The following is a 17,282-nucleotide window of genomic DNA, read 5'->3' on the forward strand; positions in this document are numbered from 1 at the left end:
ATACCATACCACCACCACCACCACCACCACCGACGACGACGTTTGCCAAACTCAACCTCAGCCAATGAAAGGTTCATAAAACCATCATACATCAACATCTGAAACAAAGATACAGTGACTGGCGATCTAAACAACCAGACATTTCAATAAACAAGTGACTCTAGATTCCCCAACAACCCCATCCAAAACCAGAACACTACCCAACACCCCGCAAATAGAGAACAAGGAAGAGAAGAGAAGACCAAAGAAAAAGGATGAACGAAGAAAGAGAAGACCAAAAACACCAACCCAACACCTCCACAGACTTCCACCCAGGCCACATCACCCAAGATACCTTCCAGGCCCTACTAGCCTGCTACCCGGCCACATTGGACGCCGTGACGCGCCGCAAGGCCACAGACCGCGTTCTCCGAGCCTCCTCCACACGAGGTAAGCGCGCCAAACGCTCGCGCCAGGTGTCTCCTCCTTCTCAGGTAGAGAACCCTGCGCTAGATGAGGAGCAGAAGAAGCAGGTCGAGGCGGAGGTTGGGGCATTCCGGGAGTTGGATGCGCTGAGGTATGAAGGGTTGCCGGGGGTGGTGGTGGTGGCAGAGAAGAGGTGTTTGGAGAAGGAGGAGGTTGTCAAGTTGGTTGAGTGGAAGTTGTGAGTTTTCTTTTTCTTATATCGATTTGTGGCTTGATTTGATTTCACTGGTTAAAATAAATGGCTTGTTAATCCTCGTGTATTAGAAAACATGGTATTTTCCGTCCTGCTTTGCTGGGCATGGTGAAGTCGAATCAAGCGAAGGCGGTGCAAAAAGCTACGTCGGATGCTTTTACGGCAGTCAATACGACTAGGTCTGCCAAGGATGAAGCTGAAGCTGAAACCGGTGACAAGCCAGAGACCACCGACCCGACAGCTTCGTTCCCCAAGTCGAGTCTGGACGCTCTAATGAAACCGCTCCGTGGCGTGGGCATAGCTACTGCGTCGCTCCTCTTATCTGTGGGCACGATCCGTGACCCTGAGCATGAGGCTCCATTCTACAGTGATCATACGTACCTCTGGCTGTGTATGAAAGAGTTCCCGGGACGCGGGACCCGACTCAGCCAGGAGAGCGAAAAGACAGAGGTCAATAAGCTAGGGAAGAAGGCGGGCAAGCTCAAACCGAATGGCGAGATCAATGTCAAATATGATGTCTCGGAGTATCGGTCGTTGTGGGCGGCTGTTAATGAATTGCGGGCGAGGTTGAATGAGACTGAGTCTTCTTTGGGGAAGGTTTCTTGTGCGGATATTGAGAAGGTGGCTTTTGTGTTGAGGTATATTGATGTTTCGGGGTATTTGGAGCAATATGATATTGTGGATGATGATTTACAACCGGCGGATGAGGGTCCTCATGAGGCGGAGGCGAATCCGGGGATTAAGCGGGAGGGGCTTGATAAGGAGGAGAAAGGAGGTCGGAATAGTAAGAAGAAGAAGAAGAAGACGTGACTGGGGGACTGTGGGTTGGGTTATTAGTTGTTTAAACATAGTGATATCCGATGTATTTGTATCTTTTATATGTAACGTTACCCTTACATCTAAACATCCTGAGCACACCTGTGTCTTTTTATCTCTTGTAAGTTTCAACTCCCCCACAGATCAATCAGATAATCTCCCACCGCGAAGAGTAAATTAAGTGAGACGACACTTAACTCCAACCGAAAAGGATCAATTGACGACTCCTCCTCAATGCTTATTTCCTCCCCGTTGGCGCCATTCAAGCGGGCCGGGACCACATCGTCCACCAACGACATCAGCTCTGCAATGCCATCTCCCCACATCATGGCCGTCAGACTTGGCGGGCCTCGTCACCCACGCTGCTCAATTTGCGTCGCCGATGATGAATCCACCACGAACGTTTGGACCGGAGTGGGAACTCGTTTGCTTTCCCCTTTTCCGGTATATTCTGTTACTGGCCGGTGATGCTGGTACGATAGCGTACTCCATATGGTACTCCCCGCAGCTCATCCCCTTGACTCGTAGACGAAGTAAAAAAAAAAAAAAGTATAATCATTTCTTGTAGTATACAAGGTCTTCACTTATCTATCTATCTCATTCAAAAGGCTTTTGATAATGCAATCTCCCTCACATACACATACATAAACAGAAGACATACAGACACAGAACCTCAATGTCAATACACATATACCTATACCCACTCCTCCTCCTCCTTACTACCCTACTAAACCTAACCCAAGCCCTAACATGGCACTCCCTCCTCTACGACACCGGCCTCCTAGGCGCCCATCCCAGAACAAAATACGAATCCTTTGATCTCGCCTCTCCAGAACCCAACATCTTGAAATGGGACCCTCGCTGCGAAGACAAATACGTCTTCTTCAGTCCACGGGGCCATTTCTACCCACACCCGGGCCCATTGATCTTCGATAATAAGGGGAACTTGGTTTGGATGGAGAGTCGGTTTGGTATGGTTATGGATTTTCGGGTTCAGAGGTATCGAGGGGAGGATTATTTGACGTTTTGGACTGGGGAGGATGATGGGACGAGGGGATTGGGGAGGTATTATATGGTTTGTTTCTTCTCTCTCTCTCTCTCTCTCTCTCTCTCTTTCTCTCTTTCTTTTTCTCTCTTTCTTTTTCTCTCTTTGTTTCTTGATCTGGGGAGTGTGAGGGTTGTTAGGGTTATAAGGGGATTGAGTCGAGATTTACTCACTTACTCACTTACTCACTTACATGCATACATACATACATACATACATACAAAACATGCATATATACTAACAATAGAAATATAACCTACAGTTAGACAAAACCTACACCCTAACCCACACCATAACCCCCACCAACAACCTCCGCGGCGACGTCCACGAATTCCAACTCACCTCCACCGGAACAGCCCTAATAACCATCTACGAGATCATCCCATACGATCTTACACCCATAAACGGGTCCCAAAACGGATGGATCTACGATTGTCTCTTCCAAGAAATCGACATCGAAACCGGGTCATTACTCTTCCAATGGCGTGCCAGCGACCACTACAATATCACCGAGACGTATTTCCCGTTAGAGGAGGGAAAGGGAATGGCGAATTCGAGTGAGTCGGCGTATGACTATTTTCATATTAATAGTGTGGATAAATTGGAGGATGGGCGGTATTTGGTTTCGTCGAGGTATATGCATACGGTGACTTGTGTTGGGGGGGATGGGGAGGTATTGTGGGTTCTTGGAGGGAAGAGGAATATGTTTCGGAATTTGGAGGAGGGGTTGGATGTGAGGGGTTTTAAGTGGCAGCATAATGCGAAGTGGGTTACCGGGTCTTCTGGGGATGTGGATGTGGATGTGGATGTGGATGTGATTACGGTGTTTGATAATGGGGCGAATGATCATGTCATGGATGAGGATCATAGTCGCGGGTTGGTGATTGCGGTGGATGTTGGGAATTGGACGGCGACGTTGAAGCGAGTGTACGATGCTCCGGGGGGGTTCAGTGCGCATTCGCAGGGGAATGTACAGGTGTTGGAAGAGTCGGGGAATGTGTTTGTTGGGTGGGGGAAGGCGGCGGCATATACCGAGTTCAGTGCTGGTGGAGAGGTGCTCTGTGATACGCATTGGGGTCCCCAGATGTTCTTCCCTCTGGGCTGGGTCAAGTCGTATCGGACGTATAAGGCAGGCTGGGTTGGGAGACCTGTCATGCCGCCAGATGTGGCGGTGGATGGGGGTTTGCGGACGGTGTTTGTTAGTTGGAATGGGGCAACGGATGTGGCCGGGTGGGTTTTGCAGAGGGTGTGGAATTCTACCGAGGACGAGTTTGAGACGGTGGATTATGTGCCCAAGACCGGGTTCGAGACGGCCATTGAGATGGATGAGAGGGCTGGGTCTTGGAGGTTGGTTGCGGTGGATTTCACCGGCGAGGAATTGGGCTATACGGAGGTGTTTTCTCTGGACCATTCGGTATGTTTGCCTCTATTTGGTGATCTAAGAAGGGCTGGTACTGACACGTCCTATCTATAGGATTCTTGGATTCTCTCTTCGGCGTTGGCGGGAGATGATGGTCTGCTGTATATGCTTATCCCTCCGTGTATGGTAGGAGCTGCACTGGCTGCTCTGTGGCAGACCAGGAAGAGGATTGCAATGGGGCTGCGGTATCTTGCTTCTCTACGGGCTCGGCAGTTTTATTGATTCCGTTTTAGTTTCTTGTTTGGTTTGTGTTCATCTGATACCCTACGCATGGAGAGCGTGATGTATATAGTACATACACAGGTAGATAGCTCCCTTAAGACAAATTGAAAACGACAAAGCACTTTATGTCTGCGATACGGAACTCAATATGTTTATAATTACATTGATTGAATCATACACTAATAGACATACATTAAACCAGATATCCTTCCATCAATGCGACTTGCGCATCGACGTGATTACTATTAGATATTATCATAGATTCCTCGACTTAAAGCTGAAGCAATCAAAGGCCCAGAACCCCCAGTACAACACCCAGCATCAGTCCCCCCTCGACAGTCCCGAATGCCGCTGTAGGAAGAGAAGCAGCACCCGTCGACGTACTAGTCGAGGTGGTAGTAGAGGAGCTGGTCTTCTTTGTTTCCGTCGCCGAAGAGGTCGAAGAGGCGACCTTTGTTGACGACGAGGGGAGAGCCTTCGCTGCGTTGCAATAGACTTGTTGCTTTTGCCTTTCAGGGGTGCTCTGTGTAGAACCAGGGCAGTTGTTGAAGCATCTGTTCATGCCGATCCATCTATTAGCTATCTGTAGCGTTATACAGGAGTGTTGAACAGGAGCCAATGTGCTTAAACTCACGTAACAACGTTGCCCTGCTGTTCACACAGGCATCTCCAATCGTTTACTTCGCAACTGTTCACTTGTTCCAACATTCGTGATTTACAATCATCCACGATGCTGTTCAAATATTCCAGGTCAAAATCTATACATCTGACTAGAAAGGAGCAGGCTGTGTGACATACTTCTGAGCAGCACACTTCGTCTCGGTCGAAGTTGTTGTCCCCGCAGTAGCAGTGGCCTGGGCCTGTGCCGCTGCAAGCAAGGGGAGGGATCCTGCCAGGATGGTGGTGAGGAGTGTGGCACGCATGTTTCTGTTTTGGGTGTGTTTATTGGTAGTTGGATTGAGGGTTAGGGCAAATGCGGATGGAATATAGAGAATATGTCGTCACGAGACAGTCCTTGGACAAGAGTACACACAATGTAACAAAGAAAAAAAAAAAAACCAAGGGAGAAGGGACAGCTCAGCTCTTAAATCAAACACGACGATGATCTGAGCGTCTTCCCAGAAAGTGAAAATGAGCGTGGGCATCATCTGCAGAGCTCTCATCTGTAAGACATGACACCCACCAAGTGAGAAAGGGTGGTGGATATGGGAGACTCTTGCATCGAACTATATCAGCCACCCCGAGGGATTGTTTTCCATTAAGCGACATGAATGGTCCACAGCACTGACAGGGTTTGTTAGTGGGTAATTGTCTCAGGGTCAATTTTCAATAATATCAACCTAGCAACCCTATCGGGTGACATTTCCTACGATCATTTATATACAATAGGGACATTTTGATCCCAACTGCTGGATGGGGTGGACGTAGTCGGTTGAGGCATCAAATCTCGTCTCGTCTTCCCCTTCTTAGTTTGCAATTAGGGACGGTCTTCTATAACGAGTTCCTCAATTGATTCTGTACAGTTGAGTGTCTATCAACTAGCGGTGACTAAAAAGGGTTCAGGAACTAAGTCCAATAGTTGGGGACGATGTATCACTTCCTCTATCTCCACGTCTCTAAAATCAGACCGGTCACATGCGGCCACTAGACAACACAAACCCTAAAACCGGATACAGAATATTAAACCCTCCTTAATGTAAAGAATCTCCAGATTCAAGTCAGCTCGTTATCCATAGGACAATAATACAGAATATATACAAAGCCACCACTCTGAAAGTAACGAAAGAAGAATAGAGGGGAAAAAAAAAATTCATATAGTCTGCTCCAAGCCGCATGCAACAAAACGAAGACCACGAACGAAGGGGGAATATGGGATGATGCCAAAGGGACACAAGCCGGTGGAGATCACGAACATGCGCATGCGCCCTCTCAGTCGCGTTGGTTTGCATGCCGTCCGCGCTGCACGCGGCGGCGGAATTAATATACTCGTATGCAAAATATCTTGTCTCGGAATGGAACAAAACATGCATCTACTCCTGTCCGAAACCTAACGTCTCCTCCACTGCAATCGAGAGTTTATGCTCAAGCACATCATTGGTCTTATACGGAGGAAGATCAAGACGGTTGAAGCTACAAGAACAGTCAGCTAAGCATTCGCGGATGGCTATAACGCAGAGGGGAAACGTACCATGTGTGGGACTTGGGTAGCGCCCCCGGATCGCCAGACTTCTCGATGGTGAACCGTCTCGGCCCGTCGGAACCCTGCAGGTCTTTGAACCCGTTCACTGGGATACGGGATGTACCGGTAGTGAACTGAAGCAGACGGGACTTCTGTTCCGCATCCCAGCTGCGGACAATCTTCCAGAAGTTCTGGATCACCTCATCCGACTCCTGGTAGCCACGGTAATCGGTGTGCTTCTTCCAGTCATCAACGTCAATGTCCGCAATACCTCCAATCAGCAATTCCAATTCCCGCTCATCGAAGACGTTGACCAAATCAGCAGGGATCAGTTCATTGAAGCCTGACATGAAGGCGTTGAACTGCTCCTCAACCCGTTTCACAATCTTCCACTCAGTGACCAACCTGATCCAGTGTTAATTAATTTCTCCCCACTCGCTCCTCACTGGAAAGCCAAAAAACTTACTCAACGTATTCTCCCTTGTTTTCGTTGGTAACAGGAATATCCCGACCACCCGGCTTGAGGTCGATCGTGCGGCGCTCTCCGAACTTCTCGTCATCAACCGCGAACGTTAACTCTATAATGCCCTCGATATCGTTATCCCTATTGATGATCAGCAGGAGCTCTTGACATATGCCTCAGGATACAGGGCCACAGGAACGTACAAAGTCCAAGTCAGATTGCGGTGCAGATCCTCATCAACACCCTCCATATCTTGAAGCGACACCTTCTTCCGGAGCATCATCTTGTAGAACGCTCCAATAAAGAATGAGTCAAGGAAACGGCGGTGGAAAATGGCCAATCCAACAACACGTCCAATGAACTTGAAGTAGTTCAGATGCTCCGGATTAACGCCCGAATGAGGATTAATTTGCAGAGTATAATTATCATGTGCGGAGTATTCGAAAAGACAATAGAAGGGGTTAAACATTTCGTGAGAGAGAAGGAAAAAGAATTCACTTGGGCGCCATTAGCTTTGAGCAGTTCCTCACAATCGGCAGGACTACTTACCGGGACAGACCACCATAATCCAACCCGTCTTCACCGTCAAATTTAATCATCAAGCGCTTCTTCAGATCTGAGGCACTCTGCCGCATGATCTCGGCGTAGGAATCCTCGAAGATGTTGTTACGTCGTACCTTGACGTGGCATTGTCCGGACATGATTCGCAAAGCGGGCTGTGACCGGAAGTAGATCAATTTACGTCTAAAGTCACGCTTGTACTGTGGGACGCCTTGATCCAGGGACGACGGCAGACGGGGATCGTCCCAGGTGGTCGTCTTCGTGTTGTGGTCGACGAAGTACACACGTGCAGTATTCGTCAAGCGCATTTCCCAACCACTGGGCAACGGCCCCAGTTGGGACACTGGCTGCTGTTGAATGGTGGTATTGGTGCCGTTGGCATTCTGGCCATACATTCGGATGTACTGCTGTCGTCGCGGATCCACCCATGTCGTGGTGCGAGTGTTGTGGTCGACAAAATAAGGCCGTCCTTCGGGGGTAGTCCGTTGCTCCCATCCCGGTGGAAGCTCGCCAGTGCCAGCGGTGGTCGCTCCTGTAGCCATCATAGAAACAGCACTGGCGCTGCCACCGGCCGGCGGGGTCTGAGCCTGTTGCTGATTCTCCTGCAGGTTGGGTGAGCTCGCACCGGTACGATCCTCCGGGAGCATACGACTTTGGTGGGCTCTCCGCTCAAGCTGCATACTGGCCTCCCGCTGCGTGCGTGACGTTTGCTCGTTGTAGTTGTTTGATGGTCGGGTCCAAGTGGTCGTCCGCGTGTTGTGATCCACATAGTATGTCCGTCCCAAATTGTCCTCTCGTCGCTCCCAGCCGGCTGGCAGTCGTCCTTGGCTATCTTCGAACGAACTAAGATTTGTGCGAGAACCTTGCTGACCATTGGGCGGAGCAGGCGGGCCATTGGCAGGTACAATCGTACTGTTAGGCCGAGTAGTTGATGGGACACGCTGAGGGTGGAGAGATGGATTCGACGCAGTCGGGTCAGCTTGACTTGGGCCGGGAGACGGCTGCGGAGTCGATGCCGATACCTGTGGCACAAGCCCGCTAGAAGTTGATTGCTGCATATGTGACCGGTGTAAGCCGTTTGCTTGGTTGGTATTGGGTGTGCTCAGGTTGGTGGAAAGATTGATGATGAGTTTGCCATGCACGACAAGATTGTCGTTGGACTTCTTCAAGTCTCGAGTGAGCATCTCTGTAGCGCACGAAGTGATGATGTCAGTTGAGACACTTTCACACACGGGACAAACCTTTAGAAGATGACGACAGTTGACTCGCAGAGCAACTTACCATCACCGCCCATTTGCAAATCTATCACATCACCGATCCGTACATTGATCACACCGAGGAACCCTTGGTCCTTCTTCTTGAATTTCTTCTGGTCAAAGATCTGGATAGCAAGGATGCTATCTTCATTTACTCGCCTGTATTGTAGTATTGATCAGTATGGAAACGTCGAAGCTTGACCGGGAAGGCATACAGATCAAACATCTCATTCCAGTAAGGGTTCAATGTCTTTTTGATGACAGAGGTTGTATGGGTTTGTTCGCCCCCCACAGTGGCCACAGCGAACGGATCGGGGAATCCTGTATAAATGAAGGTATTAGTGAAACTTGTAAAGGCGATGGTGGATAATTTAAGATCATATGAGCGGGACATACGGAAGACATCTCGTTTATATAGTCCATCCGCCGCGATAACTAAAGAAGAAAGAAAGTCAGTAAACTCTTCGCTCTTTTCCTCTCTATGTAAGAATGACTGATAGTTCTCCCCCATTCCTGGATGTCTTACTTGTAACCCTGAGGTTTGGCTGGCTGCAAGTCATTGATTCGTTAGCACACCCTCGCTTTCAACCCACGAGAACTTTTTCTCTTCTTGCTTTGGACGTGATAGAACTTCTTATTAAAAGGAAAGGAGCTTCCGGAGAAGACTTACGCGGGCAGATTGGAACCCATCCTGTACTGTAGAAAGGGAGCGGGCAGTACACGCCTCTGGGTGCAAAACGGCCGATCAGGACAAGCCTAAAAGGTAATTCGCGGCGTGCGCATCCACCACAAACCACAGACTGCACACTAGGCAGGAATCGAAAGATCGGGAACACAGGTCGGCCGTAGATCGAATGACAGAAGCGGTGGTGTGAAGTGGAGAGGGGAGGGAGGGGGTGAAACCGGAGCGAGATTGATGATTGATGCAACGGAGAAAACTAAAGATGAGTTGAGGTTTGGCGATAACGGGGAGACTAAGCCTGAAGTTGGAGGCGCGGGCAACTTTTGGGGCTGAGCAAACCAAAGACGGTCCTTGACGTTGCGCTGTACGAACCAATCACCTTGTGACGAGGGGCTTTCTTCCGACCAGACGAGCAGCGCGCGGTTGATAGACTTGATTTCCGTTTGGCTCTTTTAGGGACCGTAGCGCGGGTGTGAGCGGATCGTGGCGAAGGAGGGGAGGGGGGTAAATAATTAAAAATCTCAGGCAAAAAAAAAAAATGAGGAAAAATAAAAATTATAGAAATATTCGAGTGATATTGTAAACGTCAATAATACATAAATAAGCATTCTGTAATATCATTCCTGAGGTTCCTCCAGCCAAATATATCGGTAATCATCATGTAATAATATACTCCGATCCATTTCGTTTCACTGGAAACAATACCAGCAAAAAAAAAAAAAATAAAAAAGAAAAGAAAACTTATAAAAACCACTTCCAACTTTCCTCATTCCATCTAAAAATTACCGGTGACTGAAAGAGACGAGTACTGTGTAGTATCCATGTACATATTTTACTGTACAGCTAGTGGTTCATAGAGTCATCCCAGATCAGGAAAATGGAAAGACCGATGATAGGATACCTGAAACCTAAGGTGTCAAAGCCGGCGGCTAACCAAGATTCCAGAGGCCATAACGCCAAAAGCAGCAACCCCGCGTGCTTAAGTTCCCATTCGACTGGAAGAAACGTTTCGCCCGTAGCCCAAGCCAAGCATTTAGTGGCTTTCCCGTAAGGCAACAAAATTTATTCCTCTATTTTTATATTGACTTTTGGTACTATGTATACTACTCTCCAGTCCCTCTTCAATCATTACCCCTTATTGTCATCGTTTAGGAGCATACTCGGAGTACAGACAGTACGACGGATTATAGGCAGTGGGGCGCACTGCTTCAGTTTACCTACTTACCAGGTTCATCGCCATGGTTTGATCCTTAAACGTCGCAATCACCCCGTACATAGTACCTAGCTCCGTATACATCGTATCCTTACCCCCCCCCCACACACACACCACACCACACGTGAAAAATAAATAGAGGGAGACAACATAGTGTTTTCCATTGACCCTGTAAGATATGCTTTCAAAAAATGACGATGATCCTAACGAAATCAAAATAAAAAAAAAAAATAATAAAAGAAACCCCAGTAGAATATGGGTGATATCATAGAAACAAGCGGAATCCATCCATCCTACCGGTTGCCAGATGGTTATCATACAGTACATTCCATCCCCAACTCCAAAGTATTCTCCATGAAATCAGAGAAACCTCACGATTTATCGATTTAATGTGGACGTGTTCGGCCGTATTCCTCTTTCACTTGACTCGTTCGAGCTCGCTTGCTCTTATCTGCGAACTATTCGCCCTCGGCGTGGCGGCATACGTTGCATGCATTTTAGTAAGGTGCATAGCCCCGACCCCGGCCACCACGATAGCCTCCGCGGTAGCCTCCCCGAGGGGGATAACCGCCACGGAAGAAACCCCGGCCTCGGAAGCCACCTCGTCCGCGACCTCGAGTCATGCCGGGCACGTTGGTACGCTTGGGGACAACCTGTGTGCGTGTTAGGTGAGGAAACGGCACTGGGCACAAGAAGTAGACAAGGGGACCAACCTTAAGGTTCCTGCCACGGAAAACACTCTCATTTAGAACAAGTGCCTGGGCCACCAAGCTAGGCTCTGCAAACTCTACATATGCGTACCTGTGCCACAAGCGTCAGCATTCGCAACAGAAGTTGTATTCATAAAGGTAAGGAGGAGCAGAAAAGGAGGGAGGAGACAGTCCCAGAAGGCTGGCAAAGTGGTAACGCACCCTTTCGGCTGACCCGTGAACTTATCCAGGAGAATAGTAACACGGTTTATTGAGCCACAGCTCTGGAAATGCGCCTGAATCTCCTCCGGGGAAGCACCGTAGTCAACGTTGCCGACGAAAATACTCCGCGCATCGATCTCTTCCTTATCTTCCCGCAGGTTCTCGGACTGTTGATCAAGGGTGGCTTGCATCTCGCGCAACTTCGCCGCCTCAGATTCCATTTCGGCTACCCGTCTCTTCATCGCCGCAATCTCTTCCTATAGACGAGACCACTGTGTTAGTTGGACTGATACAATTAGAGTAACCATTGTGATAAAGCAAAGGCGATGCAGAAACACCAGAGTTGAGCTTCCGGTCTTCAATCTAGCTTGAGCTTCTTCAGCTTCAAGGAACAAGCTTACCTCATCATCAGCCCCCTCTTCCTGATGCTGCAGACGCTCATCTTTAACCTCGTTCTCTTCAGGATTCATTATGGAAGTAATCTTGGGATGCCTCCTCTTTTCTATGTTCAACCCGCGGAGTCAAGGAAAAACTCAAGTTGTAACGGCACCTCCCCGACTGCTAGCGGAGCGGAGTGGAGCAAGAGCTCTGGGAAAATATAATATCCGACAAATGCAAAGCTTTTTAAAGATTGGGGTAGAGGAAGTCTAGATTAAAATGATTGAAGAGGTAAACAGAATGCCCTGCAACCGGTGATTGGAGGTAGACGGCCCGTCGTAGTAGGTCACAAATGGTTATGCTCGTGTTTGATCGACGCCGAAGTCACTGCTGCTCTTTCCGGTTAGCGACTTTTGTCATCTGAACCTTCACGGGCAACGAACTTCACCCAAATCCAGTCTCAAGTACAAATACCCTCTCGTAACCGTCGCAAAGCAAAAAGGTTATCCACCTTTGTCACAATTCCATTTAGGCTTCAAAACTAACTAGCTACTTTCGCTGGTTTTATTTTTGATTTCTTTCTTATCTTTTCATCTTTCTAATTCATAGAAAATCGTAAAACAATGCCACCCTCCTTCCTAAAGCCATGTGGCTGTAACTGCGCAGTAACACAATGCGCGCGGAAGTAATCAGCACTATAGAACTTGGTAGAATAATTCGGTTCAGTATTTTACAACTATCGGAGCAACAGGAAGATCAGATACTAGTAAGCGATTTTTCATCTGGGTTTAGAGTACACTGGCAGAAGGGAACCAATCCAGGCAGCTCATAAGGGACTGGAAAAATTCGTTCCATCATCAAATTCAATGCGTAGGTCAGTTGGGGAAAGCTAGGTTAAATTCAAGTCACATACAATTAGGAGGTCATAATCGTGGCTGTTTCTATGACATATATACAAGCAGATATTACGAAGCGTTAACTCATGATTGAACGGAGTTCTTGCGGAAGGAGACCTTTTCGACCGCGACGGTTTCAACACCATTGGCGTCTGTCTTGAGTTGGTAGACATACAACACAAGGACGTCACCTTGAATCTGGGAAAATGTTCAGTATGGGTGAAAGAAAAAGAGTCGCATGGAAGTGTTAGGGTCTCGACTCACGTCCATCAGACAAAAGCTAGGCGTTGGTTCCTCTCCTTCGGGCCAATACCCGGTACTCAGTGCGCCCGTTGCACTTCCTGGGGTGATAAAGAACCTTCCCTCCATTTCAAAGGCATCGAAGCGGTGCGCACCACCCCATAGTAATATATCAACATCCATCTGACGTGCGGCGATAAGCAGGGCTTCGGCGTCACCCGGCGGGATGATGGTGTGGCCATGGGTAAGACCAATACGGAGGCTTCCGTGGGTCACCACTTTTGAGAGGGGTAGATTGGGAGAGTCGACATCGAAATCACCCTTGACCAATTGCAGATCGGGAGCGATACCACGGAGGAATTCAAATGTACTTCGGTCGGTCAGGTTGCCCAGACAGAGAATCTGGCCGATCTTGCCTGGCGTTAAGAGTTTCCGAAACTGCGACAGTTAGTTCGGATCGGTTTGCACAGTAGATTGTTGCCGATTGACGGGTGATTGAGTGGCGCGCACCTTAGCTGGAAGATCCTAGAGAAAGTATGTCAGCTAATTGAGAGAAAATGTAGAGAAACAGGCATTTTCAGTACCGGAGCTCTGTCAGGAATAAAGAGGTCACCAATGACCAGAACAAGACGCGACGTCATCCTGGAGAGAGGAACTAGCAACTCAACAGCCCATTCCAAAGAAACCTGTGGTTATGAGGCAAAGTAGTTACCTGCAAGCGTACAGGATAACGGGGACCGCCAGTGAACTAGTAGTTAAGGTTACGTATGGTTATTTGGTGCTCCGTCGACTCGATGGAGCTTCGCGGGGAAAGCTCACTGATGCCTGACGCCGATGCCGCGGTCCTCGAGCCCTAAGCCCTATCACAGTGACAGGGATGGTTAGCCTGGCACTCTTATCAGGCGTACATAATGCTATACTATATTTGGACTAGTTATGTTATTCTCCGTCCATAATCATACTTTTGAGTATCATTCGGTATTTGATGCCGTGCTGATCGACTTACCACCTATCACTCTATTGAGTGGGCCAGACATACTGTGTGTGATTTGATACTCATTCCACTATGACTAGGGTACTTGCTTGCTCTTGGCGATATACTTTAACCAACAAATCAGTTGTTGAATCATTGCGGAAGTCATAATGTCCTACCAGTATACAATCTACTGCGTTGCTTTGAGTCGTCCACTCGCCTGTGAGTTTGTGCTAGTACTAGGTACATAGATAACCTGTGCTAGAAGTCACTGTCTGACCATTGAGCTTTCTGAGAAGGCTTTTGGGGCAAGTCTTTTGGGGGCTGAGACTTTACCAATTCCGTAGATATCCATATGACATGAACCTTGACTTAGAGAACACATTTGAGTCTAAGAATCAGATACAGTCTAGGATATCTGGTTGGTGTACTCCATACATTATTTTGAAATGGGGTATATGCAATTGTGTTCTTGGGTTGGTTTCTTCTAGTGTCATTAGTATGTGTCCTACGACCATGGATATATCAGAACTATGTGTTGATATAGTATACGTATATACTATCATGATAAATAAATATATAATTTCTCCGCAGCATACGGGATCATTCTAACAGTTTAAACCTAGACATAACAATCAAACAGGATGTTTTCATCCCGGTCCGAGTTCTTATTACTCGATCGATAGTTATAATATGAGTCAATTGCGGTGCCCATCCCAAATCCCAACAAAAAACCCATCCGAAGGCCCCAAAAGGTTCTCCGCAGTGCGGAGGTAAACGTACGGAAGGCTCCGCCCGTGTTAAGACGGACATTAATTCCATTACGGCCGATAGAAAGGGGAGGAAAGGGAGGAAGGGTTAATAATCTTAGGACCCAAAGAAAAATTTTATAGATCAATTGCCCTATAAAAGTACATCCCTACATCTATCTTTGTTTTTTCTTTCTTTCTTTCTTGTATAGGATATACAAAACAATCTACCAATAACAAGACTTCTTTGATCCCGATCCATCTTCTTGGTTGTCTCCGGCGATCCCCGAATTTCTCCCCTCACCCCAATTACTCATTATTATCACGTTCACTTTTTCGTTTCTGCTACCCCGCGGACTCTCGGCGTTGAGAGCCGAACTTTCGGAAAAGCTGGCGAGCAAACGGACGACGCAGCGGCTTAGTCTGATTTCCAGGCACCTGGATCAGCATTTACCGTTGCCCTTCTCGACCGAGAGAGACTCCCACGATATCGAATATAAACCCCTCGATCGCACCGATCTCTCGACCACTCTTCCTTCTGCATCTCTTTCGCAACCAGAACCCTCCTCTCCCAAAATGTCGTCCCAAGCCCCTCACCCCACCTTGTTGATTCCCGGACCCATCGAATTCGATGATGCTGTCCTTCAGTCTATGGCCCACTATGCGTGAGTTCACCCGTCATGGTCAAGTAGCCATTGACCCCTCCATACTGATGCTTTTCTCGTAGTGAGAGCCACGTCGCCCCTGGCTTTGTCAAAACCTTTGGAGAGACATTGACCTTGGTGCGCAAGCTCTTCCAGTCTACCAACCCCGCCGCCCAGCCCTTCGTCATCTCCGGTAGCGGCACCCTCGGCTGGGACGTCGTTGCCTCCAGCTTGGTCGAGAAGGGAGAGAATGCTCTCGTCCTGCACACCGGCTACTTCGCCGACTCCTTCGCCGCATGCTTGACAACATACGGCGCGAACGCAACACAACTCAAGGCACCCATCGGAGAGCGCCCATCGTTCGAGGACATCGAGCAGGCCCTGAAGGAGAAGACCTACAAGATCATCACCATCACCCACGTCGACACCTCGACCGGTGTGCTCAGCGACATCAAGCGCATCGCCGAGATCGTTCGCCGCGTCAGCCCCAATACCCTGGTGGTTGTTGACGGTGTCTGCAGTGTCGGCTGCGAGGAGATCGCCTTTGATGAATGGGATCTCGACGTTGTCCTGACTGCCAGTCAGAAGGCCATCGGTTGCCCCCCCGGCCTCAGCATCCTGATGACCTCTGGTCGCGCCATCGACGTCTTCAAGAACCGCCAGACTCCCCCCGCTTCATACTACTCCTCCATCGGCAACTGGCTCCCCATCATGCAGAACTACGAGAACCTCAAGCCCTCCTACTTCGCTACCCCACCCACCCAGTTGGTTCACGCCCTGCACACCACTCTGTCCCAGATCACCTCCCGGCCCATGGCTGAGCGCTTCGCCGTGCACACCCAGGCCTCGGACCGTGTCAAGGCTGCTGTCGCCGAGCTCGGCTTGAAGCAGCTGGCCGCGAAGCCAGAGAACCAGGCCCACGCCATGACCGCCATCTGGCTGCCCGAGGGTCTGGCCCCACCAGACGTGCTCCCCGGACTGCTGAAGCGGGGCGTCATCTTTGCAGCGGGTCTGCATAAGGAGGCTGCGACCAAGTACATCCGGTTCGGACATATGGGCGTCAGTGTCTCCGATCCTGCCCGCAAGGACATTGACAACGCTATTGCTGCTCTGAAGGAAGCCCTGACGGAAGCCAAGCAGGCCAAGGGACTGTAAATGATGATACCTTCCATATTTTACGAATTTAAGCAGAGATGAAAAATGAAAAAACAAAATTAAAATATAATATACCATATTAAGAGTACATTCTCCTGCGGTTATCCGATCTATATCTTAGTAGCGGTTTTTGACCTAGTGAAGATATGTATATGAAATATTGTAGACCCAATATCCTAATTAACGGTATGTCCCGAACACAGATTAACACAGTAACCCTAGCCCCTCTTCAACGAATGTGTCCGATTATACGGTAAAGCTCACTCAGTGCTGTTGCAACCTGAGGTGTTTGTTCCACAGGTCAGCCAATAGGATGATGCTCCGAGTTAGCGGTAGTGTTCCCGATCGGTTACAAATAAGAAATATTACATTAGGTACAGTACTGAATTGGTAGGGTAACTGGGATATCCATAGATGCCATGTTGAGTGTTGACTATATATAACGACTAGTGGCTCATGCTTTCCTACTACCAACAGAGGAAGCACATGAGATATGATAATGATATGTATAATGATGGTCCTGACTCGTAACATCCGTCCAACTTGAGAGGTAGATAAAAAAAAAAAAAGGAACAAAAACAATGCAACAAGGAAGGGAAGAAGAGGGGGGAAATTACAAGAACATAAGTAAGTGTGACAATGATAAGTAAACGGAGGAGGGTATGAAGTAGTAATGCTACTGGCACTTATCATGCTTGTGGCCAGTTTTCTTTACAGTCACATCAGAAGGGCTATGAATGCATTATAAAAACTTCCATCAGCATGTATACGTGCGCTGCTTCATAGGACTTTGTCTTTTTTTTTTTTTTTTTTTTTTCGTT

The 17,282-nt window shown here is 48.4% G+C and overlaps 6 protein-coding genes across 6 annotated transcripts; 2 read left to right on the plus strand and 4 right to left on the minus strand.

Annotated features, from left to right (window-relative positions):
* Positions 1-254: 254 nt before the first annotated feature.
* On the plus strand, positions 255-4,161 carry BDV27DRAFT_170965 (uncharacterized protein; the record flags this gene model as incomplete). Its single annotated transcript, XM_032075470.1, has 5 exons — positions 255-643; positions 730-1,442; positions 2,218-2,549; positions 2,782-3,933; positions 3,994-4,161. The coding sequence occupies 5 exons, from the start codon at positions 255-257 to the stop codon at positions 4,159-4,161; spliced, it is 2,754 nt and encodes a 917-aa protein (XP_031929487.1).
* A 143-nt stretch (positions 4,162-4,304) lies between these two features.
* BDV27DRAFT_125407 (GPI anchored serine-threonine rich protein) lies at positions 4,305-5,209 on the minus strand. Its single transcript, XM_032066317.1, has 3 exons — positions 4,960-5,209; positions 4,796-4,894; positions 4,305-4,715 (listed from the first exon to the last, which is right to left on the minus strand). The coding sequence occupies exons 1-3, from the start codon at positions 5,082-5,084 to the stop codon at positions 4,448-4,450; spliced, it is 492 nt and encodes a 163-aa protein (XP_031929488.1). The 5' UTR covers positions 5,085-5,209; the 3' UTR covers positions 4,305-4,447.
* Positions 5,210-5,712: 503 nt separating this feature from the next.
* On the minus strand, positions 5,713-9,769 carry BDV27DRAFT_125408 (NEDD4 family E3 ubiquitin-protein ligase). The gene is made up of 10 exons (XM_032066318.1): positions 9,291-9,769; positions 9,147-9,169; positions 9,017-9,055; positions 8,836-8,941; positions 8,646-8,779; positions 7,353-8,550; positions 7,007-7,300; positions 6,807-6,944; positions 6,350-6,745; positions 5,713-6,291 (listed from the first exon to the last, which is right to left on the minus strand). Exons 1-10 carry the CDS (start codon positions 9,308-9,310, stop codon positions 6,192-6,194), a joined length of 2,448 nt encoding a protein of 815 aa, XP_031929489.1. The 5' UTR covers positions 9,311-9,769; the 3' UTR covers positions 5,713-6,191.
* Positions 9,770-10,439: 670 nt separating this feature from the next.
* On the minus strand, positions 10,440-12,146 carry BDV27DRAFT_125409 (polyadenylate-binding protein). Its single transcript, XM_032066319.1, has 4 exons — positions 11,828-12,146; positions 11,427-11,683; positions 11,229-11,316; positions 10,440-11,168 (listed from the first exon to the last, which is right to left on the minus strand). Exons 1-4 carry the CDS (start codon positions 11,894-11,896, stop codon positions 11,013-11,015), a joined length of 570 nt encoding a protein of 189 aa, XP_031929490.1. The 5' UTR covers positions 11,897-12,146; the 3' UTR covers positions 10,440-11,012.
* Positions 12,147-12,509: 363 nt separating this feature from the next.
* On the minus strand, positions 12,510-13,722 carry BDV27DRAFT_125414 (vacuolar protein sorting-associated protein 29). Its single transcript, XM_032066320.1, has 4 exons — positions 13,525-13,722; positions 13,451-13,465; positions 12,965-13,378; positions 12,510-12,898 (listed from the first exon to the last, which is right to left on the minus strand). The coding sequence occupies exons 1-4, from the start codon at positions 13,579-13,581 to the stop codon at positions 12,785-12,787; spliced, it is 600 nt and encodes a 199-aa protein (XP_031929491.1). The 5' UTR covers positions 13,582-13,722; the 3' UTR covers positions 12,510-12,784.
* Positions 13,723-14,893: 1,171 nt separating this feature from the next.
* BDV27DRAFT_92967 (alanine--glyoxylate transaminase) lies at positions 14,894-16,569 on the plus strand. The gene is made up of 2 exons (XM_032077974.1): positions 14,894-15,327; positions 15,390-16,569. Exons 1-2 carry the CDS (start codon positions 15,239-15,241, stop codon positions 16,459-16,461), a joined length of 1,161 nt encoding a protein of 386 aa, XP_031929492.1. The 5' UTR covers positions 14,894-15,238; the 3' UTR covers positions 16,462-16,569.
* The last annotated feature ends 713 nt before the right edge of the window (positions 16,570-17,282 follow it).

Source organism: Aspergillus caelatus (genome assembly GCF_009193585.1).
Source record: "Aspergillus caelatus strain CBS 763.97 unplaced genomic scaffold BDV27scaffold_52, whole genome shotgun sequence".
In the NCBI taxonomy this organism is placed as follows: domain Eukaryota; kingdom Fungi; phylum Ascomycota; class Eurotiomycetes; order Eurotiales; family Aspergillaceae; genus Aspergillus; species Aspergillus caelatus.